Source organism: Rutilus rutilus (genome assembly GCF_951802725.1).
Source record: "Rutilus rutilus genome assembly, chromosome: 10".
In the NCBI taxonomy this organism is placed as follows: domain Eukaryota; kingdom Metazoa; phylum Chordata; class Actinopteri; order Cypriniformes; family Leuciscidae; genus Rutilus; species Rutilus rutilus.
In genome coordinates this window covers 9969006-9993308 of record NC_140215.1, presented here as the reverse complement: position 1 = coordinate 9993308, position 24303 = coordinate 9969006, and the positions used below count along the sequence as shown (strand labels likewise).

General features: G+C 36.4%; 1 protein-coding gene across 1 annotated transcript in view; it reads left to right on the top strand.

The window, feature by feature from the left end:
• cps1 (carbamoyl-phosphate synthase 1, mitochondrial) overlaps positions 1–23538 on the top strand; it is a 42076-nt gene extending 18538 nt beyond the window's left edge. Inside the window, 13 exon segments of the mRNA XM_084422374.1 lie at positions 3443–3637; positions 5583–5650; positions 8135–8210; positions 10526–10603; positions 13031–13138; positions 13983–14072; positions 14372–14542; positions 18963–19037; positions 19673–19771; positions 21480–21539; positions 21710–21822; positions 23107–23236; positions 23311–23538. Of these exon segments, the coding sequence (XP_084278500.1) occupies positions 3443–3637; positions 5583–5650; positions 8135–8210; positions 10526–10603; positions 13031–13138; positions 13983–14072; positions 14372–14542; positions 18963–19037; positions 19673–19771; positions 21480–21539; positions 21710–21822; positions 23107–23236; positions 23311–23439 (1392 nt within the window). The 3' untranslated portion in view covers positions 23440–23538.
• Positions 23539–24303: the final 765 nt, after the last annotated feature.

The following is a 24303-nucleotide window of genomic DNA, read 5'->3' as shown; positions in this document are numbered from 1 at the left end:
TTAAAAACAAATCTTATTATTAGTAGCATTATTATTATACTTTATTAAATTATTATTTATACCTTTATTATATTATTACATTCATTTTTCACAGAGCATTTTCTTGAAAAGGAACGTATAATTTACGTATAAATAAATGAATAATTTTTATGATGTAGGCCGAAAATGAGCTTCCCCTCTTTGAAAGACCAGCAGCCGCCACTGCAGTGCAGCATGAATCACAGTTCACTGATCACATGACGATGGCGGGGGATTCGTTGCACAACAGAGCTTAAATGTCTGATAAATGCCTTATCTTGTAGAATGCACACTCAGCACTGCCATTCCCTACACACGGAGTACATGTGATCGTGTGTATATCACATGTACGGAGTACATGTGATCGTGTGTATATCACATGTGATATAGATATATATTATATATCTATATCACATGTGATATACACACGATCACATGTACTCCGTGTGTAGGGAATGGCAGTGCTGAGTGTGCATTCTACAAGATAAGGCATTTATCAGACATTTAAGCTCTGTTGTGCAACGAATCCCCCGCCATCGTCATGTGATCAGTGAACTGTGATTCATGCTGCACTGTGTGCGACTGCAACTCGTGCTGGATGAGCAAAGCAGATGTTTACAATAGTTTAAAATGGTTTTTATTTTTATAAAAACAGCAAAACGACAGACAGTGGAGGTGGTGCCACGGTGGGCACCTTAATGCAATCAATGTGAATGTAGCGGTGGAATATTCTATGCTAATTTCACCCTCAGGCTCCGTAATGCCGATATCGTGAGACAGTTTTTCACTCGATGAGAAATCGTCACGGGCCCCTTCACAAATACCTTGTTTGGTCTGGATTTTCGGACTTTTCAGTTTGATCCGAATCAAAATTACAGGTGTGAAACCTCCCACGGACCACGGTCCGGACCAAACAAACGAAATTTGGTCCGACGAAAAGAGGTAGTCTCGGTCCGGATCAAACTGAAGTTACTGAGCAAAGGTTTGGTTCGTTTCTAGTGTGAAAGCATTTACTGTATTGTTCGGTTCAGGCAACTCTGGGTTCAGGCTAAATTCCGAGCCCATAGCCCCTCCCCCGGACAGCACGCCAAATAAGCATAATCTTTACTCTGTTTAATATGATGTAAGTGTGAACTCGTGAAAGTGTTTCTTGTTATTTTGGAGCCTTGCTGACTCTTCTTCTCACACTAGTTTTGCTATGAGAGCATACATCTAGTCTTTGCTGTCTGCGTTGACCTAAAACTTTTATCTTTTCTAACCTTTTTAAAGTATAAATATTTCTGTTGCTATTATTTATATTATGATTTATTTGCGATATTTCAATCTTGCAGCCCTACTTTTATAAGTTCTTCACCAGGAATGTAAAAATTTATTAAAAAATAAAAAAAATAAAAAAAGAAGTTGAAATCACACTGATTTTACCTATAAAGAGTGGAACAGAAAATCATTGTGAATTCATGCAAAGAATGAGCAATGATTATAGTTATTTCTGCTACAGAATCATATACCATCACTTAACAACTTCTGAGATTTTATTGCTGGAATGTTCTCTATAGAGAAAATGAATGCCGTGTTTATACATCTCTGGTCCTAGATGCCATTATCTCAAGAGACTAACCATGAAATGCCTCTGAGCATCTAAGCAGTTCTTGGTGAGCCCATTTCTATTTCCCTTTATAGAGATAGAGCCACTCAAGTCTCCACTGATGATGCAAAATCTCTAACAGCCATTGACTTTTCCATTCAGACACATTATAAGCTAGTTAAAGTGATAGAAGCTTGGGTTGATCAAGTGTTTGTTGTTTTGCTCAGAGGTTGTAATAAATTGCCAGGTACTGTGTAGCGGTTTATTACCATCACGTTAACATGTTCTGAGAAACCTGGAGGGAAATGCGGAGCTGACATATGTATTGTGAAGTGGGCATACATGTGGTTGCCATAGGAATGCAACGAATGAGATTAGAGGGTATATGAAGAAGGTATACCTTCTAATACCTTCTAACCTTCTAATAGAAGGTATCAGAGCGTAAAGTAATGCCATGTCATGTCCCAGGGTCAGCTTCTGGGACCACAGCTCATCTCTGAAACAACAAGAGGGGGAGAGAGAAAACATCAGTGGATAGGAGTCTAGATTGAGTAATGGCTATGAAGAGTGGAACAGAAAATCATTGTGAATTCATGCAAAGAATGAGCAATGATTATAGTAATTTCTGTCAGATCAGTGCTTTGATTTTGCTTAAAACAAACTTTCTGTCATATTATGGGATGAACCAAGCTTTAAGTTCATAAGCATCAGAATTTGTAGTCTTTGATCTTGGACAGATACAATATGTCATGTTAAATTGTAGAGTCAAAACTAATTGTAAAATGCACTTGACATTTAAAAATAAAAAAACATTGGACCTCATTCACTAACCGTGCATACACACACATTTGTCTGTGAATCTGCGTAAGAACGTTTTCACAAACAAATAATGATTCATCAATAACCTACGTTCTAAAATGTATTCTAGATTTGCAAAAAAAATGAAGGAACAACTGAAACCACTTGTACGCAAAAATCACATACCCTGGGTGGCATTATGAACGCATTTCAAATGAAATTGTATGTATATATATTTCATCTTAAATACATTTCATCAGCACTGCGAGTTTCCTCTGCGTCAAGATGCAGATTTGCATTTATACAGCTAGCTAGTCAGAGGTCTGTATTAAGTTTTGAGCATGGCACACTTGGCACTGATTGAGGATCTTGTTGCTGAGAGCACAGTTTTAGAGAGGGTCATGTTCGCTGAGAGTGGCGAAAGGAAAGGATGTGCGGAAAGCCCTTATATGGACATGGTTTTGGTGTGTTTTATGCAAGTTACTAACCTCGGGAACGCGGTCGCTCATTTAGAATACTCCAAATTCATTAATGTTCAAACGAGGTTAGGAACAAATCATTGTGTGTACGCGCATATTATTAATTAGGTGGAAATTTTCCATCAGAAGTTCTCCTGTGAGTATAAATATAAATAATCCACGCAATTATTAGTGAATAAGGCCCATTATTTGAGCTATAATGCTGTCTAAATAGTTATTTTTCATTATTATTGGTGGATTAGCATCTATGTGCTATTCAAAAGTTTGGGGTTAGTAAGATATTTTGTAAACAGTAAAGTCCTTTACGTTGCTGCAAAATAAATGCTGTTCTTTTGAAGTTTCTATATACTATATAAAATCATTCTGAAACAAAGCTGCACTGCACCGCTGTTTTCAACTGCAACAATAAAAATAAATGTTTCTTAAAATGACCATCAAAGCGGCATATTAGAATGATTTCTTTTCTTGTGACATTGAAGACTGGAGTAACGGATTCTGAAAATTCAGCTTTGCATCTCAGGAATAAATTACAAATATTAAAAGACTTTCCTTCCCTCCACAGGGCTGCACAGGCTGTATAGTATCTGTGGGTGGGCAGATCCCCAATAACCTGGCCATGCCCCTGCATCTGAACGGGGTGAAGATTCTGGGTACCAGCCCTCCTCAAATCGATCGTGCAGAAGAGAGATCTATATTCTCTTCCATACTGGATGATCTTGGTGTAGGCCAGGCCCCGTGGAGGGCTCTCAGCTCGCTGGTAAGGCCAGTTTTACTTGTTATCTGTTCTTAATTTCAAATGCATTTAATTGAACAACTGAATAATTATTTTCTGTGCCATAATCTTGATGATGCACATCATGTTCCAGTCTGTTAATTTAGGTCAGTTGAGTAAAATGGATGTGATTTTGCAGTTATAGTGAACACCACCCGCTTTACTTATGCATTTTCTTGTTTAGTTAATCATTCATCCCAGGCTTTCAAGAAATCACCCACCCGAGCGGCCGCACAGACATCTACCCAATATAGTTAAATTTTCTAGACTTTTCACTTTTACAAATGCTGCATTCACTCCAAATACTCCAGAGGTGTCAGAGTGCTTTCAAACAGCAAACTTTAGAAGTGCTGAAACATGTTGACTGGAAGCCTGCTCGCTGGTCCGTTAGCTACACCCAGCCGCCTTGCCGCGGGCCATGGAAGCGAAGAGCTGAAGTCTGTGATGAAGAGGGAGAGAGAGAGAGGGCATTCTGCCCCATGGCGCTGCCCACTCACCCTCCGTTGGTTTCCATCTCACTGCTTAGGGTACATCTAGCATTTTAATGGTCTCACCGTTGTAGAAACAAGCTAGAAAGGTAGTAGAGATCACCAGAATCTTTTGGGATTCTGTGGTTCACTCAGTGTGTTGTTTCTGGCGAGAAGAGCAGTGCTTAGGAGAGGTGAAGATAGAGGATACATTTGCTTCCTTATGTTACACAGCATTTCCTGCTTAGTTAAATATCTAGTTCACCAAAAATGAAATTTCGGTCAGCAATTAGTCATTGTGTCGTTCCAAACCTTTACAGTTCTAGTTCAAATTGTATTGATTAAATACTTGAAATAAGGTCTGTGGTTAACACAAGCTCAAGATATTTTCACGTTTTATTCTACAACCTAAAATATATCAGTAATACTTATGTGTCTTGAATGTGTCTTGAAAAAGGCTGTTCGCTAACAAGTGGCTACTCACTACTCTGCTTTTATAGCCTCCTTTTTGTTTATATTCACATTCTTGCAAACTATTTAAACTCAAACTGAGATTAAAAGAGTTGTCTGAAGCTTGTTGGTGACATTAAAATCTTCTTTCGCTGTGTAGTTCGTTTACAGCCTACATTTAGCTTTTTACTTCTGTTGATTGCATTTAGGCTTTAAAATGATACAAGTTTTGTTCATTTATGGAGATTATCTAAATGAACTAAACATGTAATAATTAAACTTTTGTTGGTCACAGAGTTTATTTTCTGCAATAATTCAAAACCCAAAGGAAAAATCCCGTTGACTTTTATCAAAGGAACCAGGGTGATGCAAACAGAAATATGTCATCTCTGCAGCACTCTATAGCTTTCTGTGATGTACAGACGGAAATTAAAGTGATTTTTTACTTGATCTACCCTTCTACTGTAGATGTCAGTTGGAAACTTAGATGTGCTCTCCTCTGGTTTATTGAAGATTAACATCCAAGTATCCATTTGTACAATATAAAGCAGGGTTCCTCAAATCCAGCCCTGGAGGGCCACTGTCTTGCAGAGTTAAGCTCAAACCATGATGAACTACCTGCAATTTTCTAGTAACTCTAAAGACCTTGACTAGCTTGGCCCTTCAGGACCGGATTTGAGGAACCGTGATATAAAGCTTTACTATGTGCATTTGTAGCTCTAGTTAGGCAGAATCTCATCCAATGCGATCTGCAAAAGATAACTTGCTAATAATGGTTTATTCAGGTAGAGGGTTGTTTTATCTTAAAGTTTTTAAATGGGAAGTAGCCAGTTCACAAAGCATTAAAAGTAAGGTGAATAGATGTGGTCAGCGGTAATTGTCTGGCCCTTTGCCCACAGCCTGGGACTCAAATGGAGAAAAGGGCAGAAGAACCCTGACCTCATCTGAAACACAGACTATTTGATTCCGTGCAGCTGATTGCAAAGGGATATCTAACTTTCTTTATTTTTCAGGAAGAGGCTGTTTCTTTTGCCAGTAATGTGGGCTACCCTTGCCTCCTGCGACCATCCTATGTTCTGAGGTGAGTACAAGGGGAACGATGAATTCAAGACACAAGCACAGTACGGACGATCAGTTTTGGAATGGATTTCCCATGTGGTGCTTTTGTATATCTCTTTGGCAGAGCATTTTGGGTAAAGATTTTTTTCTTTTGAGAGTTGTTCACCCAAAGTCTTGTCATTATTTACTCTTTCACTCTTTTACTGAATTTCACTCTTCTGTATGATAAATATCTGTATGGCAAAAAGAACAAAATTTTAGTCACATTTCACTAATAATCTTTCCCTCCAGTGATCTGTTTTTTCAAACTACTGCATTCAGATTGGCGAATGAATCATTCACTCTGATTTGCGAACCAGTTCAACTGGTTTATGTGAAAAGAATCAGCTCAAAAGAGCGATTTGCTGATCCAGTTCTCAATTTCTGTGATTATATGTCTTTAATTAATAATACTACTAATAATAATACATATGTCCCTCTCATAAAGCTCTCAGATGGTCCCTTTTAGCCACTATAAATTGTCATTGTATGGAAAAGACCTGAGGGAATATTCCGAAATTCTTGCTTCACCCCCAAAAAATTCAAAATTCAAAATAAATCACAGCATACATGTGACCAGTTGATTTGTCAAGAGCAGAGACATTTCTCTCCATTTTTATCTCAATGACTGCCTGAAAAATACTGGATAAAATGCATTCACCCGCATTGTAAGAATCCAGATTGAAGGGACTCGAACAGCTAATTTGCAATAATCAGACAGCAGGCATGGAAAAATTACTTTCCTTTCAAATCAAGTCCGCTGTGCAGCAAGAAGGCACAAAGAAATAGCAGGTTATGTTGCCTTTTTACCATTACCCAGAACACGTCTCAATCATAAAAGCACTTTCATCAGTGGAGTTTCTATTTGTTCTCATTAGATGTTGCCTCAAATGTCATTGACTGTTTTGAGACCAGTTTAGAGTTTTTTCAGGCAACCACATCAGTCACAGAGACTCGCACTGTGCCAAGTGTGAAGCTAATAGTTATCAGTGGAAGGTGTAGAGCACAAATTTTTGTCTGGTTTTCTTGTAACCAGATTCACAACATGAAACTGAAGCTGAATGAAAGTAAAGTGCTTTAGCACATACATTCATCACTGTAAAATCTTTATATTGTTGTATGTAACCAACAGCCACATACAGTAGAGTCTCTTGCAGTAATAGTGATTTGCTTTTAGTTTTCAAGAAATCCAACTGCCAAAAACAAGATTTTTTACTTATTTAAATTAGTTTGAATATTTATTGCTCCACGTGAATCCGTCACTGCTTAGCTGCTTGGTTGAGAGCTGTTTTTTGAGTCCTGCTCTTTGTTTCTGAGGTGCCAACTGTGGTTTGGCATCATTATATTGCCTAAACCCATGCCTCAGGCTCAGACTCTCTGGGACTGCAGCTCCGACACAGAACCTGACAGAAACACTGCCAGTTCATCTGGACCGTAGAGCGTTTCATACTGAAGAGAGACACTTATGGCTGTCTCAGTATGTTTCCTTCTTGTCTCTCTGTGACTGTATTGCTGTACAGTATTGTCATATTGCTGACCTTCAATTAAATAGTGTGACAGTAAGCAGTGGTCACCTGTAGTAATATTTTTGTGGGATGCAACCAGAGTTCACAATTAACTTTTTGCCATTCTTGCCAATAGCAAGTTATTTGGGATAATTTACTTGCCATAAATGGCTAAATCTATGAAATCGTTTGGTATCACCTTAGACTGCAAAAGGCACCTATTGCCTTATCAAACTATTGATGTTGATTTGATTTCAAACCTTCTATAAGGTATGTAATGAGAAGTGCTGAGTGTTAAAAAATTACAATGTGCCATCTTGCCATTTTCTGCAGCCATTACTTCAGTTTTCAGTGTCACATGGTTCTTCAGATTTCTTCAAAATCATTCTAATATGCTGATTTGCTGCTCAAACATGTTGAAAACAGTTGTGCTGCTAAATATTTTTGTGGAAACTAATACTTTTTTCATAATACTTTGAATAGAGATTTTGAAAAGAACAGCATTTATTTGAAATAGTTTTTTCACTCACTTTTGATCAATTTAATGCATCCATCCTGAATATATAGATAGTTAGACAGACAGACAGACAGACAGACAGACCGACAGACAAGATATTTGGATGATCATTTGTTCAGGTATGGATTGCTGTCACTGTTAGATGTCTGGCGACACCATAAATGATAGCTGCAGGGCTGATACCATTAAAATCACAGAAAACTGTCTTTTATTTCTTTCAATATAAAACGCATTCAGTGCTGATCGCTTCGAGGAGCAGCTGACCCAAATATATTTCTCTAGTTGGTTTTTTCTCTCTTTCTTTCTTCTTTTACACAACATACAGTATATTTCTGTAAGGTTTGACTCTATAACCATATAATTATGTTTTTGTCTCATATTATTTCCTGATGGACTCATTTAAGTATCACAGTGATGAATGATAAGAATCTTCCTTTCTTTTCAGTGGCTCAGCCATGAATGTTGTGTACGGTGCAGATGAGATGAAACGTTTCCTGGAGGAAGCCACACAGGTGTCACAGGTGAGGTCTGCACATTTAACCATTTGGCCCTGTCACAGCACAAATAACTTCATGTGAAGCGTGTTGATTTTGCCACATGAATCATGCAATGGCTCAGTCATGAATTATGTAATATGCATCCTTTTTTTAACCCATTATCACAAATGAATGATGCTCTTGAAATTATATTTCATCCTATGTAAAACACACTTTAGAAAAAGGTGCCTTAAAGAGTTTTTTTATTCTTTTAAAGGCAGACCAAGCACATTTCTATCAGCTCCAGTTTTCCTGTACCTCAGGGTTTTTCACTTAAGAGTGCAATAGTTTTCCTGAATCCGTTTTCCACTTTACCTTCGCTGTCACCATCATTGAGCCATTCATTCCTGAGTGCATTAGCAAGGATTGCTATATAGGATTTTTTTTCACCATATCTTTTTTTACTACCATCACTTACAAAATATGAAAATGATCAGTTTTATATTGTCATGAGCTAGTAAATGATCGAGACTTGTAGCTACAGGATGAAGAGAACTATTTAAGTCAATTCTTTGCAATATTTACATAAAATCAATGATCTAGATTAACCTCTGCCAAAGATCAACAACAATTAACTTTGTCTGAATTGTGAGGCATAGCACATAAATGGATGAATGAATTTTAGCATTGCCTCTTCTAATTCTAGCAATGTTGTAATCCATTTTGCCAAAAGAGAAAGGCTGTCAATTTGTACAAATGTGTATATTAGCTAAAAGAGAAGTTAAACTGCATTCACACTACCAGCGACTTTGTCGCTGCATGTTGCCAGTGGCTGTGGCATTTTGTGAATGTCATTCATGGATGTTACTCTATGTTGTAGACAAATCAGTTTTCTTGCCGCTACAAGCAAACATTTTGGAAGGAAAAATCGAAATATAAATGGAATCAGTACATAAAATGCCTAATACTAAAGATGAACGAGAAACATAGTGCTCTTTGCCATTGCAGCTATTTATCTGCAGCAAAAGGGCAAATGCCGGTTTATCTGAGCTCGCAAAACCATTCAGGCTCGGAGTCATTAATTATCATAAATTATAGGACAGTTGCGGACTGCTAAAATGAGCTAGTGCGCTCCACTGACTTCACTCCTATTGGTCGTTGCTCCCGAAAATCGCTCTTCATTTGCATAAAGTTGCATAAAGTTGAATGTCACATCGCTGGACATGCCCCATCCGGTCGCCAACAGTCCCTGTCGCTCGTGTCACTGGAAATCGCCAACTCTCCATCTAAATGAATGGGGTTGTGTCGCTTTGTCTCTGCTATTGTGAACACAGGTTTAGTTATCTTTTCTTTGCTTGCTTTCTTTGTCACTGGCACATAGATGTCATCTAAGCTAACAGACATGACTAAAAGCCACATAATTCCAAAAATGATTTCATGAGGTCTTTAACTTCACGGTCCTATAACGGAGCAGATCTATGAAATATAGATTTATAGAGTTGTGAACCCTTTTATCACTCTGGTAAAATAATGTGGCTGGATTGAGAAGGAATGAATAATTTTCTTAAGCACTCAATTAGCCTTAGTGTGCCTTACATCAGGTAAATATATATTTGCTTAGTATATGAGTATATATTCTCGCTCTCGCTCTCGTGTGTATGTGTGTGTAAACTTGGCTAAGGTATTTTATCTGACACAATTATTTGGAAAAAAGGCAAACTACAGCTACAGGTTTTATTTTACTATGCAAAAATAAATTTTGTTTGTTCAATAATTTCTTTGTTTGACCGCCTGGCCAAAAAATTATGTTATATTTCGCTATATACATGGCAAAGGTTCACCCTTTTACTTGCTTTATATAAACGTAACACCACACAGATCAACTTAAAGATGAAAGGCTGAAATGATCAACACACGTCTACATCAGCCACATTCAATGAAAATCTACCAGCCTAATAGCTTGCTTCACTTCCCCACACAAATTATTATTCTCAAAGTGTCCATCAGGTTGTTTTTGAAAGCCACTCATATAACTAATGGAAATAACAAGATTGAAATATAGACAGGTCTTTCAGACATGTGCTTGGTTGAAGGGTTAAGTTCTGCACTGCAGGATGCTTATATTCACGCAAGTATCAAAATGACCCTGTGCTACTTGAGACTCAGGTTGATGTGTCTGTAAGAGACGGTTAGCAATTCTGGGAAGCACAAACACTCTGTACTTGTCAATGTACAGCTTTAGCCTTGAACGACTTTTTGAATGAGCTTTTCAATACAGAGTTTTTTTTATGTCCTTTGTATTGTATTCTTAAAAGCCGTTTTCAGCAATGTTGTCATTTACTGCATTTTCTCTGAAAAAGGATCATCCAGTGGTCATCACCAAATTCGTTTGTGGTGCCAGAGAAGTGGAGGTGGATGCAGTAGCCAGAATGGGCAAGGTGAGCGATTCTAAAATCATCCTGGTGTTTTAATTCTCCAACAGAAAATGGGTAAAATGAGTAACATAAAATGATCAGGCATTAAATAGAAATCTGTCTAAAATTGAAAGCAGATTGTGGAACACTTGGTTTTGATTGAAAATGTCTCTCCGAATCAAAAGATCTACGTTGCAGTGGTTTGATTGTTCAGAGGTTGTGGAAAACTTTTTAGAATGTTTTTTAGAACATTGTTATCCCACACACCCACACGTAACAAAAACAAGACAACTAAAAATAAAATAAAATATGGCTATATGGAAGCTTCTCTATGGAGCTTGTAACTTGTAAAATTCTTGTATCTTCTTACTCTATCAAGGCTTTATTTATTACCTCAATTTTTGTGGTAAATCCTAAAATTAGGATTGTCACATGATGTGTATTTTGCATTTAAAGTGAGTATAATCTTAATTGTAGCCTGTTTTGGTTTAAATTGACATCAAAATGTGTTGTGACACAGTAATTGCGTTCAAGTCTTCTGATTGGCTTAACAAAGAATCTGCTGCTCACACTCAAACTGAAGCTATCCCAGGCCTGTGTGTGCTCAGTTATCAAATCTAAATCGCACACACACACAATTTTTTTTACATAAAACTTATGTGATTTGTAAAACGTCTTAACGGCTATTGATATTTATGATCAATGATCAATTTTAGTCCCACTGTCGTGACAAATTTGGTCTCGTTTAGAACTCGTTTAGGTTTAGTAGCTGTTTTAATGCCTGATCAAAAGTTATCACAATATTTAGTTGTATGGCTATTCTGAGATGATGTAGTTTGTAGCAGGATCAATTTTCTGTACAAAATAAAAGCATGTGAATCTTTGTAGGGTAAGTGCAAATGAAGTGTATAAGTTAAGATAGTAGGTTAATCGGGTATCTCTATGCTATTCTAGTACATCATTTCTTTTTGATTTCATAACCTATATCTTTGGTTATACCAGTATTACCACTATATAAGACATTAATGGCCATTATAATACAGTTCAAACTACATGTATCATAACTTGATTTGGTAGGAATTGTAAAAAGGCACTAAAAATAGTACCCACTTGTTTAGAGTTCTAAAGGCAGTGGTGGAAGGAGTACTGAAAAAAAGTATTGCTACTTAAGAAATTATTTTCTTGATTACAAGTAGAAGTACAGGGAAATAATATGACTAGACTGGTTCCCAATTCCAGTCCTTGTGACCCACTGCTCTGCACATTTTGTATGTCTCTCTTATCTGACACACTCAGTTCAGTTCATGGAGTCTCTCCTAATGAGCTGATGATCTGGTTCAGGTGTGTCAAATAAGGGAGACATACAAAATATGCAGAGCAGTGGGTCACGAGGACTGGAATTGGGAACCACTGGACTAGAGTAAGAGTAAATAAGTAGTTTGCTGAAAAACTACTCAAAGTTACTACGTTACAAAGTACTTAAGTATATTTTAATAATAATATTATATGTGTTGTATCCATTAAAGAAAACGTATTTAGTTTCATATTTATGTTTAAATAATATAATGTTATTTTTTTATTTCATCTATGTTGATTATGTGAAAAGTGAACAGCAAGATAGGGATAAGATAGGTAAGTTAGAGCAAGATAGGATCATTAGATGTGCAATATCAGGAGACAATGACATATGGAGTGGGTCAGACATGATTTTGACCATTTGAAGTGAACTTTTTTGTATAAATTGTCTCTTAACTTTAATCAATGTTTCAATCAATCAACCAATTGCCTGGATTTAATAAATAGGAAGCAAATATACCAGCCACTATAATCAGGATGTGGAGGCGTGGACGTGCATTGCTCGTGAACTGAAGCTCGTCTCATAAATGAACCGAAACTCAGCGTATAGGCTACTTGTCTCACATACATGAGAAATATATCTATCGTCAACTCCATCTTTGCAGCCGATTCCGACACTGACACAGAAAACACTAGTTTATTAATAAACAATTAAAATGTCTCCTTGCTATATTTGACACATTCACAATCATTACTTTTTCTGGTTCTTTGTGGCAAACTTCATGCATGCGCTTGAGTGCGAAATAGACTAGGAAAGCAACTTGCACTGACTAGTCACTGCCATTATTTTGTCTCAAGATGCACACCAGTAATGTTATTTTCTAAGGCACGTTTATAAAAGCTGCTTAAATGCCCTAATTTAACTAAGGTCTAATCCTGGCTTAATCTAAGCCTTGTCTGTGAAACCGGGCCTGGGTGTTCAATGTACAGGCCGTTTGCATGTCTCATCTTGTTTTTTCAAGTTTGCAGTCAGTTGATGATTGGGAAAAGAAATAAAGTATGAGCCACAAGATGATTCATGATTTTCAAAAAAGCAAAACTAGATGCAAATAAATGATAGTTAATCAGCTGTTTTAAGTGTGGTTGTCATTACAGGTGCTGGCTCATGCTATCACAGAGCATGTGGAGGACGCAGGAGTGCACTCAGGAGATGCCACACTCATACTGCCCACCCAGACCATCAGCCAGGGAGCTCTGGAGAAGGTCCCAGCCTCATTTACATTCAACAAATATTTTCTGTGTCCTTTCTGGTTAAGCTGGTTTGCACCTTGTTCAGACACATTGTTATTTTTTTGCCTTTCCAACACATTTCAAAACATTTTTCACAAGCCTGATCCAAACCATCTTCATAGTGTAGTCATAGTGTACTTTAAAACATTGAATCTGCCACACTTTCTCACTTTTCTCTGTGGCGATTTGGATACTGTCCTCATGAAAAACATAATGCTGAAACCTCCACTGCTAAAGTTTGCATCGTTACTATGACAATCAATGTGTGGTGGCAAAAACCACTGCAGTCCGAGCAGGAAAAATCAAACCTGTCTACATATAACTTGCCGTCTTGCTATCTAAACATATGCTGGTGTCATTCTTAATCTAAAGTTTCTTTCCCTCCAGAATGGTGTGGTCTTGATTGTGTTTTTCATGAGACACAGATGTGACTTTTCATTCTCCTTCAAGCTGAATCAAAGCTGACAGTCAAAAATAGTTTGTGTTTGTGAAATCCACAACTTAAAACACATCTGACACTGTGTATTCCCACACATATGTGTATTCCCAGCAAAGTTACAAACTGTCTCTCAGAGGGCCAGCAGTCAAAGTCTTCTCTTTTCAGCTGCCTCGCTTTATCAGAGTTGATATTAAACTTTCTGTGCTTCCTAAAAGGTTTCAAGTTGTACATTTAATTGGTGAATTTTTGACAGGGCATTCATAACTCAGACTGTGACTGATGTTTTCCGCCTGTGCATAAGCAAAGACTTTAAGTGAGGTATTACTTGTTTTTATTTATATATTTATAATATATATATAAATATATTTCTTATTTTAGGTGAAGACTGCTACACAGAAAATTGCTAAGACGTTTGAGATTTCAGGGCCATTTAACACTCAATTTTTGGTGAAAGGCAATGATGTTATGGTAAGTTATTGGTTCACAGTTCTTCATGAAAAATGTGACGATGACTTCAAAATATATGAATTTGAACATTAATTTTTCAGGGCCAGTGGACCAACAACATTTAGAAACATTTTTGATACAGAATGAACTATTTGTCATTTTTTTTCTTCTTTATTTACTCTGTAAATTATATTTTTTATTGAATCATTAGGTCAGGAGGAAATTAATCATGCTAAGCTTTTGAGTTTGCATTCAGCTTTATGTTTGTAATTTGTTAAATATGGCTGCTGGTTACTCAGGACCATGTATTTCTGTCTCAGGTGATAGAGTGTAACCTGCGTGCCTCTCGATCCTTCCCTTTCGTCTCTAAAACTATTGGTGTGGACTTCATTGATGTGGCCACCAGGGTCATGGTGGGGGAGCCAGTGGACGAGTCTCATCTGCCCTCTCTAGAAAACCCAATCATTCCAGTCGACTATGTTGGCATTAAGGTGTGTAAGGGAAGTAAGCTGTGATCTAGCAGTTATTGCACATGTGCTCATGTGGTAGAATTTGAGAAGCAGGTTCAGTTGTAGTCTGTCATGTTTTTTTTAAGTTTTATGAAAGTAAAAAAAAAAAAAAAGTATTTTATATGTATATTAGTATTTATAAAATATTATATACACAGACTGGGAAAAGTTAATTTATATATTATATAAAAAATACAATAATATTGTGAAATATTACAATTAAAAATAACTGTTTTCTATTTTAATATATTTTTTCAAATGTAATTTATTACTATGATGGCAGAGCTGAATTTTCAGCAGGCATTACTCCAGTCAGTCACATTATCCTTCAGTCCCTTCATTATAATTTGCTGATTTGGTGATCAAGAAACATTTCTTATTATTATCATCAGTGTTGAAATCAGTTGATCTATCTGTGATTTTTGTTCAGGATTCTTTGATGAATAGGAAGGTCAAAATAATAGCTTTTTAAATAAAAAAACATTATAAATGCATCCTTGCTAAATAAAAAATCTTTAAAAAATGTTTTACCCTAAATGTTTGAGCAGTAATGTATATTTCCAGCATATTAAATACCACCTTGGGAAGGCACAAGTTTGCAAAGTACTGCCATAGATCATTTGTACTGCTGTTTAGAAGTTTATTTGTCTTCTCATATAACAAGTTACTACTTACTGAGCAAGCCAGTTAAGGGTGGGCTTTAAAAGTGATTGATTATACAATTAAATTACTAGTGTTAGTGCTGGTTTTTATCACAGGTTCAGGAGTCCGCCTGAATGATGTTTCTATTCTCCTAAAGTCATTTCCTGTGAAATGATCAAGGAGTTTTAGTGCAATAACCCCAAAGAGGAGCCAATCATAAGGGAATAATCCCTGTCTCCTGCCAGTCTCAAAGTTTTAAATACCTCATTTAGTGCTGAGAGGAATTTTAAACAGCTAACTGGATGTTTCCGTTAGGGAGAGATGTATAGGGGATTTACATTCTCTTTCAAGATTAAAGATTCATTCTCTCTCTTTTTCAAATGCATCACTCGTGATCTTTTTCTTCAGTTTCGCATAGGAAAGAAATGCCTTGATGAAGATATCACTTATACCTCAGTTGTTTCTCCTAGACAGCTACAAGAGCAAATGGAGACTTCTGCTTTTGAATCTTGCGTGTGTGTGTGTGTGTGTGTGTGTGTACACACACACAATATATACAGTACTATGCAAAAATCTTAGGCATGTTAATATCCACCTAAGGTAACGACCCTTTGCGTTTAAAACAGCTTTTGTCCAGGTACACTTGCACATAGTTTTTCAGGTAGCGTTGCAGGAAGGTTTCTTCAAGCATCTCAGAGACGTTCCCGCAGTATTAACATGCCTAAGACTATATATATATATATATATATATATATATATGTATATGTATATAAAAATAATAATTAAGCAGCACATATGTTTTCAACATTAATATAAAGAAATAATGTTTAAATTGTTGAAATGTTGAATTTCCATTACAGGAATTAATTACATTTAAAAAATATATATATAAAAGTAGAAAATTAAAATAGAAATAGTTATTTTAAATTGTACTAATATTTTACAATATTGCTGTTTTACTGTGTTTTTGACTTGCAGGCTTGGTGACCGTAAGAGACTTACTTAAAAAACATTTAAAAATTGTACCAACCCCAAACTTTTGAACAGTAGTTAATGCATATTTATTATAATATTGGCTCTTTCTTTCTTGATTTGTGGCACCTAAGAAAAAGTAAAAATGTATGATAAATGTAATAAGATCTTAAATGAATTGTATTAGTTAATTTCGGTGGGAGTAGTCAGGTATGGGATGACACTAATAATATGAATTAATATGACCAAGTCCACATTGGTACATTGTCATGTTTCTTGTTTCCTGGGTAGTGTCTCAGAAATAGTGCACTTCCTACCTAACAAGTCCCCAATGTGAAGTCTTAACTGCTTTCCTCAGCTTCACAAATGGCTGTTGGAGGAAGGTTGGGATGTACTGAATGAGCTTTTCAAAGTGCATGGACATGCTCCATCTTTGTGTTTCATAAAAGTGCTTGTTATTCTTGTTTGAGAATCTCTGCTGCTCACATTTACCAGGGAACCATGGGTTTTTTAGAAATGCGTCCACTAAGATGATTCTGGTGCTGTATCTCTCAAAAGGTTCATTACAAATTTGCTCACTGACTTTTCTTCTGCTTTCTCTCTGCATTATGTGATACGATTGTGAGTGTATAATATTTGCAATTTTCCTCTTGTAATGTATGCAGTGACCCATTGGGACCAGGAAGGCCTGGTTTCCATACCAACCACCGGCCTTTAAAGGAAGCTCTATAAATTGGTAATGGGAAAGACCACTCTTTGCTACTTCACCGAAGATGTTCTGAGATTCTCCTCGCAGGGTAGTGTGAATCCTCAGGGGGTTCAGTGATAAATAATGTATCTGCTATGATGATGAACTATCTCTGGAAAGGTGCCCGGTTAGTAGTAGTAGTAGTAGTAGTTGTAGTAGTAGTAGTAGTAGTAGTAGAGCTGGTAGTGTCCTTCACCTCCAAAGTTCAGCCTGGCGGTAGTGCCCACTGGGATTCCTGCCACATTAACAGCCAACAATGCATCAGTAACAGAATGTATCAAAGCTGCTTGTTTATTCCCACCGGTGCGGCTTCCTCTTGCATTTACATACGTAAGTGAGGCTGGCTTATCCAGGGCTGATTAGATGGCTTCAAGGATGAGTTCCCCCTGGTGGCGCGCTGCAGTGGAGGCAGAGGTTGCGTGTTAATCTGTGTCCCGTGTCCCCTGTGCAGGTAATGGGAGCTGTCTGCCTTTAATTGGAGAGATAAGGATGTCACTTCTCACAGGGCAATCAGATCGCCCCGTCACTCGAAAATTGCTTGAATAGAAGTCAAACCTGCTCCCCTGTTGGTCTAGTCCACAACATTCAGACCTTAGCAGTCTCATCATGTTCTATCCAGCTTATTTTTAACTTAAAAGCAGATGCAGCCATTTGTAACATGAATGTGCAAGGCTTCTGGTCTCATCCACTTCCAATTATTTTTAGCGGTACAAAACTGTACAATTAATATTGCAAACTGCAAACATTTATTTTATTGTATTTTCTTAATTATAAATAAACACTTTTACTGTGTTCTGCACTTGTTATTCTTACAGTTATTTACCTATAGCAGTCAATGAATCGGAAGTCTCGCACATTCACAGAAAATAGCCTACATCCACATTGCAAAATAAGATGGATAAGCTTAAGCTTAACCTAGCATCCTTTTTCACATTACATGTGTTCTGCTTAAATTGAGGTATCACAACCTGACCGGTTTTAAGTTGTTTCATGTGTCCTTTAAGTTTATGTCTCTTCCTCAAATGTTTTTGCATTTTGTCTGCTTATGTTTTGGCCTGTGGGTGGCAGTGGTGAAGCAGGTTTCCTGTTTTCCCATACGCTCTCATTCGAGAAGTTCTCTTATAATCTCATTTTATTGGCAAGAATCACCTTAACAAGTCAAATGCTCTTGAAACCATTAACCCTATATTACAAATGGACACATTAGACTTTAATTAGGCATGTATACATTTTCTCACTTTCTTGTTCCCAGGATTCGCGCTAAACACGGAGCAATAATGCTTCACAGATACCTGTCAGGAAGTAAACAGCATTTGTATCAGATGGCTTTTTTAAATAAATGGATGCCTACTGTACATCTCCTAAATTGCTACTGTTTCTCTTGCAGGTCTATATGTGATCAAAATCATGCTTAAAAGTGATAGAGAAATATATTATTTAATCAGACAATTTTATTGCCTACAGTTTTAATGTTTTGTGTGAATTTTGAGTAAAAATTGTGTAAAATAAGGATTTAGATTTTTTTTAAAGACTTTTTTGTACATTTAATTTGCATATATAACACACTCACTCTCTCTCTCTCTCTGTATATATATGTGTATGTTTAATGCATTGAACAGATCAAAAGTAACAGTCAAGACAGTTATAATTTTCTTTTTAACTTTCTATTAACATAGAATCCTAAAATATATCAGTTTACAGAATTATTGAGCAGCAAATCAGCATATTAAAATGATTTCTGAAGGATCATGTGACACTGAAGACGAGTAATGATGCTGAAAAAATAGCTTTGCCATCACAGAAATAAATTACATTTTAAAATATATAAAAATGGAAAATACTTGTTTTAAATTGTAATATTTCACTATATTAGTTTTTATGGTACTTTTGATTAAATAAATGCAGCCTTGGTGTGCATTTAAAGACATCTTTCAAAAACATTTTGAAACTTTTAAACAGTACTGTACAGTATATGCATTAGCCATTAAAAAAAACATTGAAAAACTACTTGAACTTGAATATTGTTATACTCTTTGCTAGGCTCCCATGTTTTCCTGGCCTCGGCTGAGAGAAGCTGACCCTGTCCTGCGTTGTGAGATGGCCTCCACTGGAGAGGTATGGATCTGCTTTAGACACATTGATTACTGTTACATCTGTCATAAAATCTGAAGAGGCTCCAGCTCATGTTTTCATCAGTTATCTGGGAAACAGCCCCACCATCAGGGATAAACATTTACATATTTTCCATCTTGAGCCCTATTAGTTCCGAGGTGCTCGTGGACACCTACATCTAGTTTTTCTGTCCTGCCTTAAAATTCAGCAAAGATTATTTTAATGTTTCCACTCGGGCCGCTCTACCTGCTCTCCCTGGTAACGGGAAAACCATAGAAACCAGCCTGGAGGACAATGAAGCAGGAGGAGGTTTTTATCGTGCAGCACTGATTTTCAGCTTTAGAACAGGAAGTATAATATCTCCATCCTAGATTTTATGATGGCCCCATTCTGTCCGTTTTTTTTTCTTTTTTTTCCATAATTGTAATATCACACCAGTCTACCTTTATTCAGCAACATTAATATGTTTGATTTATCTCACCTTGGCTTTGAATATTGTACTAATGGAGATGAATGAATAATTTATCCAGGAGTTTCTGTATGCTGCAATGAATATTTGCAGATTTGCTCATAATCTTAAGGATCAAGATATTTCTTTCTTGCTCTTGTTTTTCAGCAATCTCTTTTGCTCTCTGCAGGTGGCTTGCTTTGGACCAAACATCTATTCTGCCTTCCTGAAGGCCATGCTCTCTACAGGATTCAAGCTTCCCCAGAAGGGGATTCTCATTGGGATACAAGTAAAGGAGATTTTTTTTTCTTTTTTTTTTTCTTAAAGGATAAATCTCAAAAGACTGCCTGCTTTACATCCTCTCTGATGTACACAGTAGTACATTTCTGGCTCGTTTTGATCAGAGCAGGTTGTTATTTCCTCATAAAATGATAAACACCATAATATGAGGTTTTCAAGTAGGAAAACAATTCCTGAAAATATTTAGAGATCATTAATAAGCTTCAAAGTTAGCATGGAAAAATATAAATTCTGTTAGTTTTTTACCCTTACAAAATATGAGATTTATGTGAAATTTCCTTTCTTCTGTGGAACAAAAACATTTTCTGGCTGCTCTTCTATACAATGGAAGTGAGTAGGGACTAGATTTGTCAAGCTACAGAAATGACAAAAAACACCATAATAGTATCATAAAAATGGTCAATATGACTATGCATAATATAATACAATAACAATGCAGTCTGATAGATTAAACCCACAAGTCTTCATTTCCTATAGAGGAAGACCTTAGACCATCTTTAAAGGGATAGTTCACCCAAAAATGAAACTTCTGTCATCATTTTCTCACCCTCAAGTTGTTGCAAACCTGTATGAATTTCTTTCTTCTGGTGAACACAAAAGAAGATATTTTGAAGAATATTGGTAACCAAGCCAATATTTTTATTTTTCAAAATATCTTCTTATCAAATGTGAAGCCACAAATCGCAAACATTGATCATCCATAAATAAGAAATGGAAAATTGGAAATGATTGCATATAAATCTCTCTGAAGCTGCACATGAACATTTAGCAGTCCCGAAGGGGCGAATACAAAATCACATATATTCACATGAAATACATCCTGAATCACCCTGTTACAGTGTTTTATGTTCTTGCAGTACTCCTATTTTAATTTCAGCGAGTTTCACGTGACAGAGAATCAGAGTGAAATGTCTTTCCATTCAGCTAGTGTGACACAACCTCATTCTGCAGGCACAAGATATATTAAACAGGATTTATAAAGAAATTCCTAAATGCTTAAAACACGAAGCACTTAATAGTTACGATCTGTTTCCTCAAATGGTTTTCTATAGGCGAAATGTTTTTGTGGTTCATTTTCCCTGGGTGTAACTGTGTGATGTTCACACATCATTATAAGCCTAGACTATGACACTGGAATTCAGAGGCTTTGTTTTATGTTTTGATGTAATATCATCATCGGCATGCCTTCTTTCATTTCCTCCCGTGCTCTCTCAGATGTTTACAATTCATGCCCACTCTCAGCGTGGAAATCAAATATCTTGTCAGGGTCATTGACGATGCTCATACAGCGTTGTGTTCTAATGGAGTCTCTGGTATGAATGAGAGCATGAAATTCCCATTCGAAAACAAACCTCCGGATTCTGTAGACGCTACCTGCCTGATGGCCGTACCTGGGGACAGCAGATCTGACATGCTTTTTAAAGCCTGATTACCAGCCTGTGGTTAAGTCTCCGTGAACACAGAGCTGTGCTATTGATCTGGAAGTGCTTAGAGGAAGACTTTTCTTCTAGAAATAGTCTCCTGCTCTGTGTCCATCCACACAGACTACCTGACCTTTTGGCTGTGATCTTTTTTTTCTGTCCGACTATCTCTTTCTTTCTTTCTTTCTTTCTTTCTTTCTTTCTTTCTTTCTTTCTTTCTTTCTTTCTTTCTTTCTTTTATATTTTTCTTCATTTTTTGTTTGTTTTTGTCTCTAGCATTCATTCAGGCCTAACTTCCTTTCCACTGCTCATCAGCTTCATGAGGAGGGCTTCAAGGTGAGTCATTCTCATCCACATCCTTTGTTGGGTTCAATATACAGTTGTTTTTACTGTCGTGAACCAATAAAACAGCTGTTGACACACTTTAGTAGTCTTTTTCTTAGCTGAATTACATCTCACGTGGATAAAGAACAAATCTGCTTCTGCTTCTGCTGTCCTGTCTTTAGCTGTACGCCACAGAGGGTACGTCAGCTTGGCTTAATGCTAATGATGTTCCAACTATCCCTGTTGCTTGGCCGAGCCATGAAACCAATAACACACCATTACCAAGCATCAGCAGGTGAGTACTTTTGCCTTTTTTTCCCCAACTGTATTTTAATTAGTGCTATAAATTGATTCAATATTTAAATAAAATATTTGTAAAAAAAATTATCAGGTGCTATATTAATATTAAATAAAAAATATTATTATTATTATTATTAATTGCGATTTAATTAAAAATGTTCACACTTGAGCTCCTTTAAGGAAATAAAATATTGGGTTCTATAATGGCTAATGCATATACAGTACCGTTCAAAAGTAAGAAGTCACTTATGCTCACCAATGCTGCATTTATTTGATTAAAAAAACTGTGAAAACTGTAATATTTTGAAATATTATTACAATTTAAATGTATTAAATAACTAATGTATTCCTGTGATGACAAAGCTTAATTTTTAGCATCATTACTCCAGTGTCACATAATCCTTCATAAATCATTGTAATATAATGAAAACATTTATTATTATTATCAATGTTGAAAACAATAGTAAAAAAAAAAGAAAAAAAAACGTTTTAAATGTTTTCAAACGTTTAAACGTAAATATGTAATATACTTGTATCTATATATTATATATAGGCCTATATCACCATTAAATTGATTCAATTATAAAACAGCCAGTAATGCTGATGAAAAACTTTATAACTTTATAAAAACATAAAAACTATGAGTTAGAGTGGTATTGCATAATCCCGAAACTGATTGTTGGCTTTTATCGGAAACATTTAGCTGTAACAGTCACGGATCTGCTGTTATGAGACACAAGAAGCTAAGCCTGTCAACAGAAGATCCAGTCACCTTTTTGGCATTCAGGCCTCTTTGTGTCACTTATGTTAGCATTCTGCTCTGGTGCACAGCTCTGTTGTAGCAAAATGCCTTCATTTTCTGACACTGCATGCCTTCAGTCACTGCATACTGAGATACAAGTATGTCTGCTGTCTGCCCTCAAGGGCTGCAGTAAAAGGCCTTTACCATTTTGTTTTAGTAAGAGATGTTTACTAAAGTCGGATCACAGATTCAGCTAATCACATTTATAACTAATCAGAGGGAGCTTTTAACGCAGCCTCACATACAGTGTATTATTTGATTTAACATTTTTGCTTCTTGTATTAAGGCGTATACCCTAAATAATGAGTAGCACTTTTGAAAAATGGAGAGAATCTGGTTATATCAGTAGCCTAATAAAAACTGGTTTATTTTACAATGAATCGGTTGGCTCATGGTGGCCAAAAAATGATCAAGTATACCTTTTGAAATTTGTAAAAGGTTTATAATATATCATTCTTTGCATTATGCTCTGAATAGACTTGTCAGCGAAGGACACATTGACCTTGTGGTCAACTTACCGAATAACAACACCAAGTTTCTCAAGGATAACTTCCAGATCCGGAGAATGGCGGTTGATTACGGAGTACCTCTTATCACAAACTTCCAGGTCAGCCTTGTCTCTTAAATGTATCATGAATTATTTTGGTTCTAGTATTAAATACCCGTTTCCCTTTTCTACAGGTTGTAAAGCTGTTTGCAGAAGCCATTAGGTATTCCAGTGACTTAGACGCCACCAGCCTGTTCCACTACCGCCAACGTGAACCCAGACTGTCGGAGAGCTCCGCTGCATGGTTAACTTGTAACCTCTAAAACAGGAAACTCAAACTCAAAAGTTACCCGAGGTGGTGTTATCCAGTCATCGGGGGCCATTTGAACAGTTACAAGTGTTTTAACAAACATGAGTCTAACTAGACAGGGCTTAATAGTAAGGGTTTTTCAGCTGGCCCAATCAGAACAGTAGTTCTGGTCTCACTGGCCATACTTCTTTAGTAAGTTTTTTTTATATTTATATAATTTTACATAATTTTATTTCATTTATTATAATTATACTACCGGCCAACTGGTTTTTAATGTGTGTGAAAGATTTATTTGATCAAAAATGCACTACTCCAGTCTTCAATGTCACATGATCCTTCAGAAATCATTCTAAATGCTGATTTGGTCCTTAAACATTTATTATATATATAATTTATTTTAAATATATACTTAATATGAATTCATATTTAATTTAATTACGAAAATGTCATTCCTTGACAACTATAAATTCATATCAAAACACTTTTGCAGGAAAACACTACTGATCGATCCTTATTGTTGAGCCCTGCTACAGTTATTGGAACAATTACAAATATTTATCAATGTTTGTCCACTTCTCTTGAAACTGTGTATATTCAATGTCTACCTTGTCTTGACCAACAGACCAAGATGAGCTAACTATCCTTAACCATAACCATACTGCTTGTATCCAAAATCTAGTGGGCTGAATGTGGCACGTGAGTGGGTTGAGACAGAGTCGAAGCTTTCTGGCTGTTCTTAACACTCAGCACTGTCTGTTCAATGTACCAAAGAGCGAGAAACTGCTGCTCTCAGCACACAATAGCAGATATGAGTGTGATAACACAAAAAGAAAATTATTTCTATGAATGTGTCCATGTTTGTGCCTGTCTTAGCAGA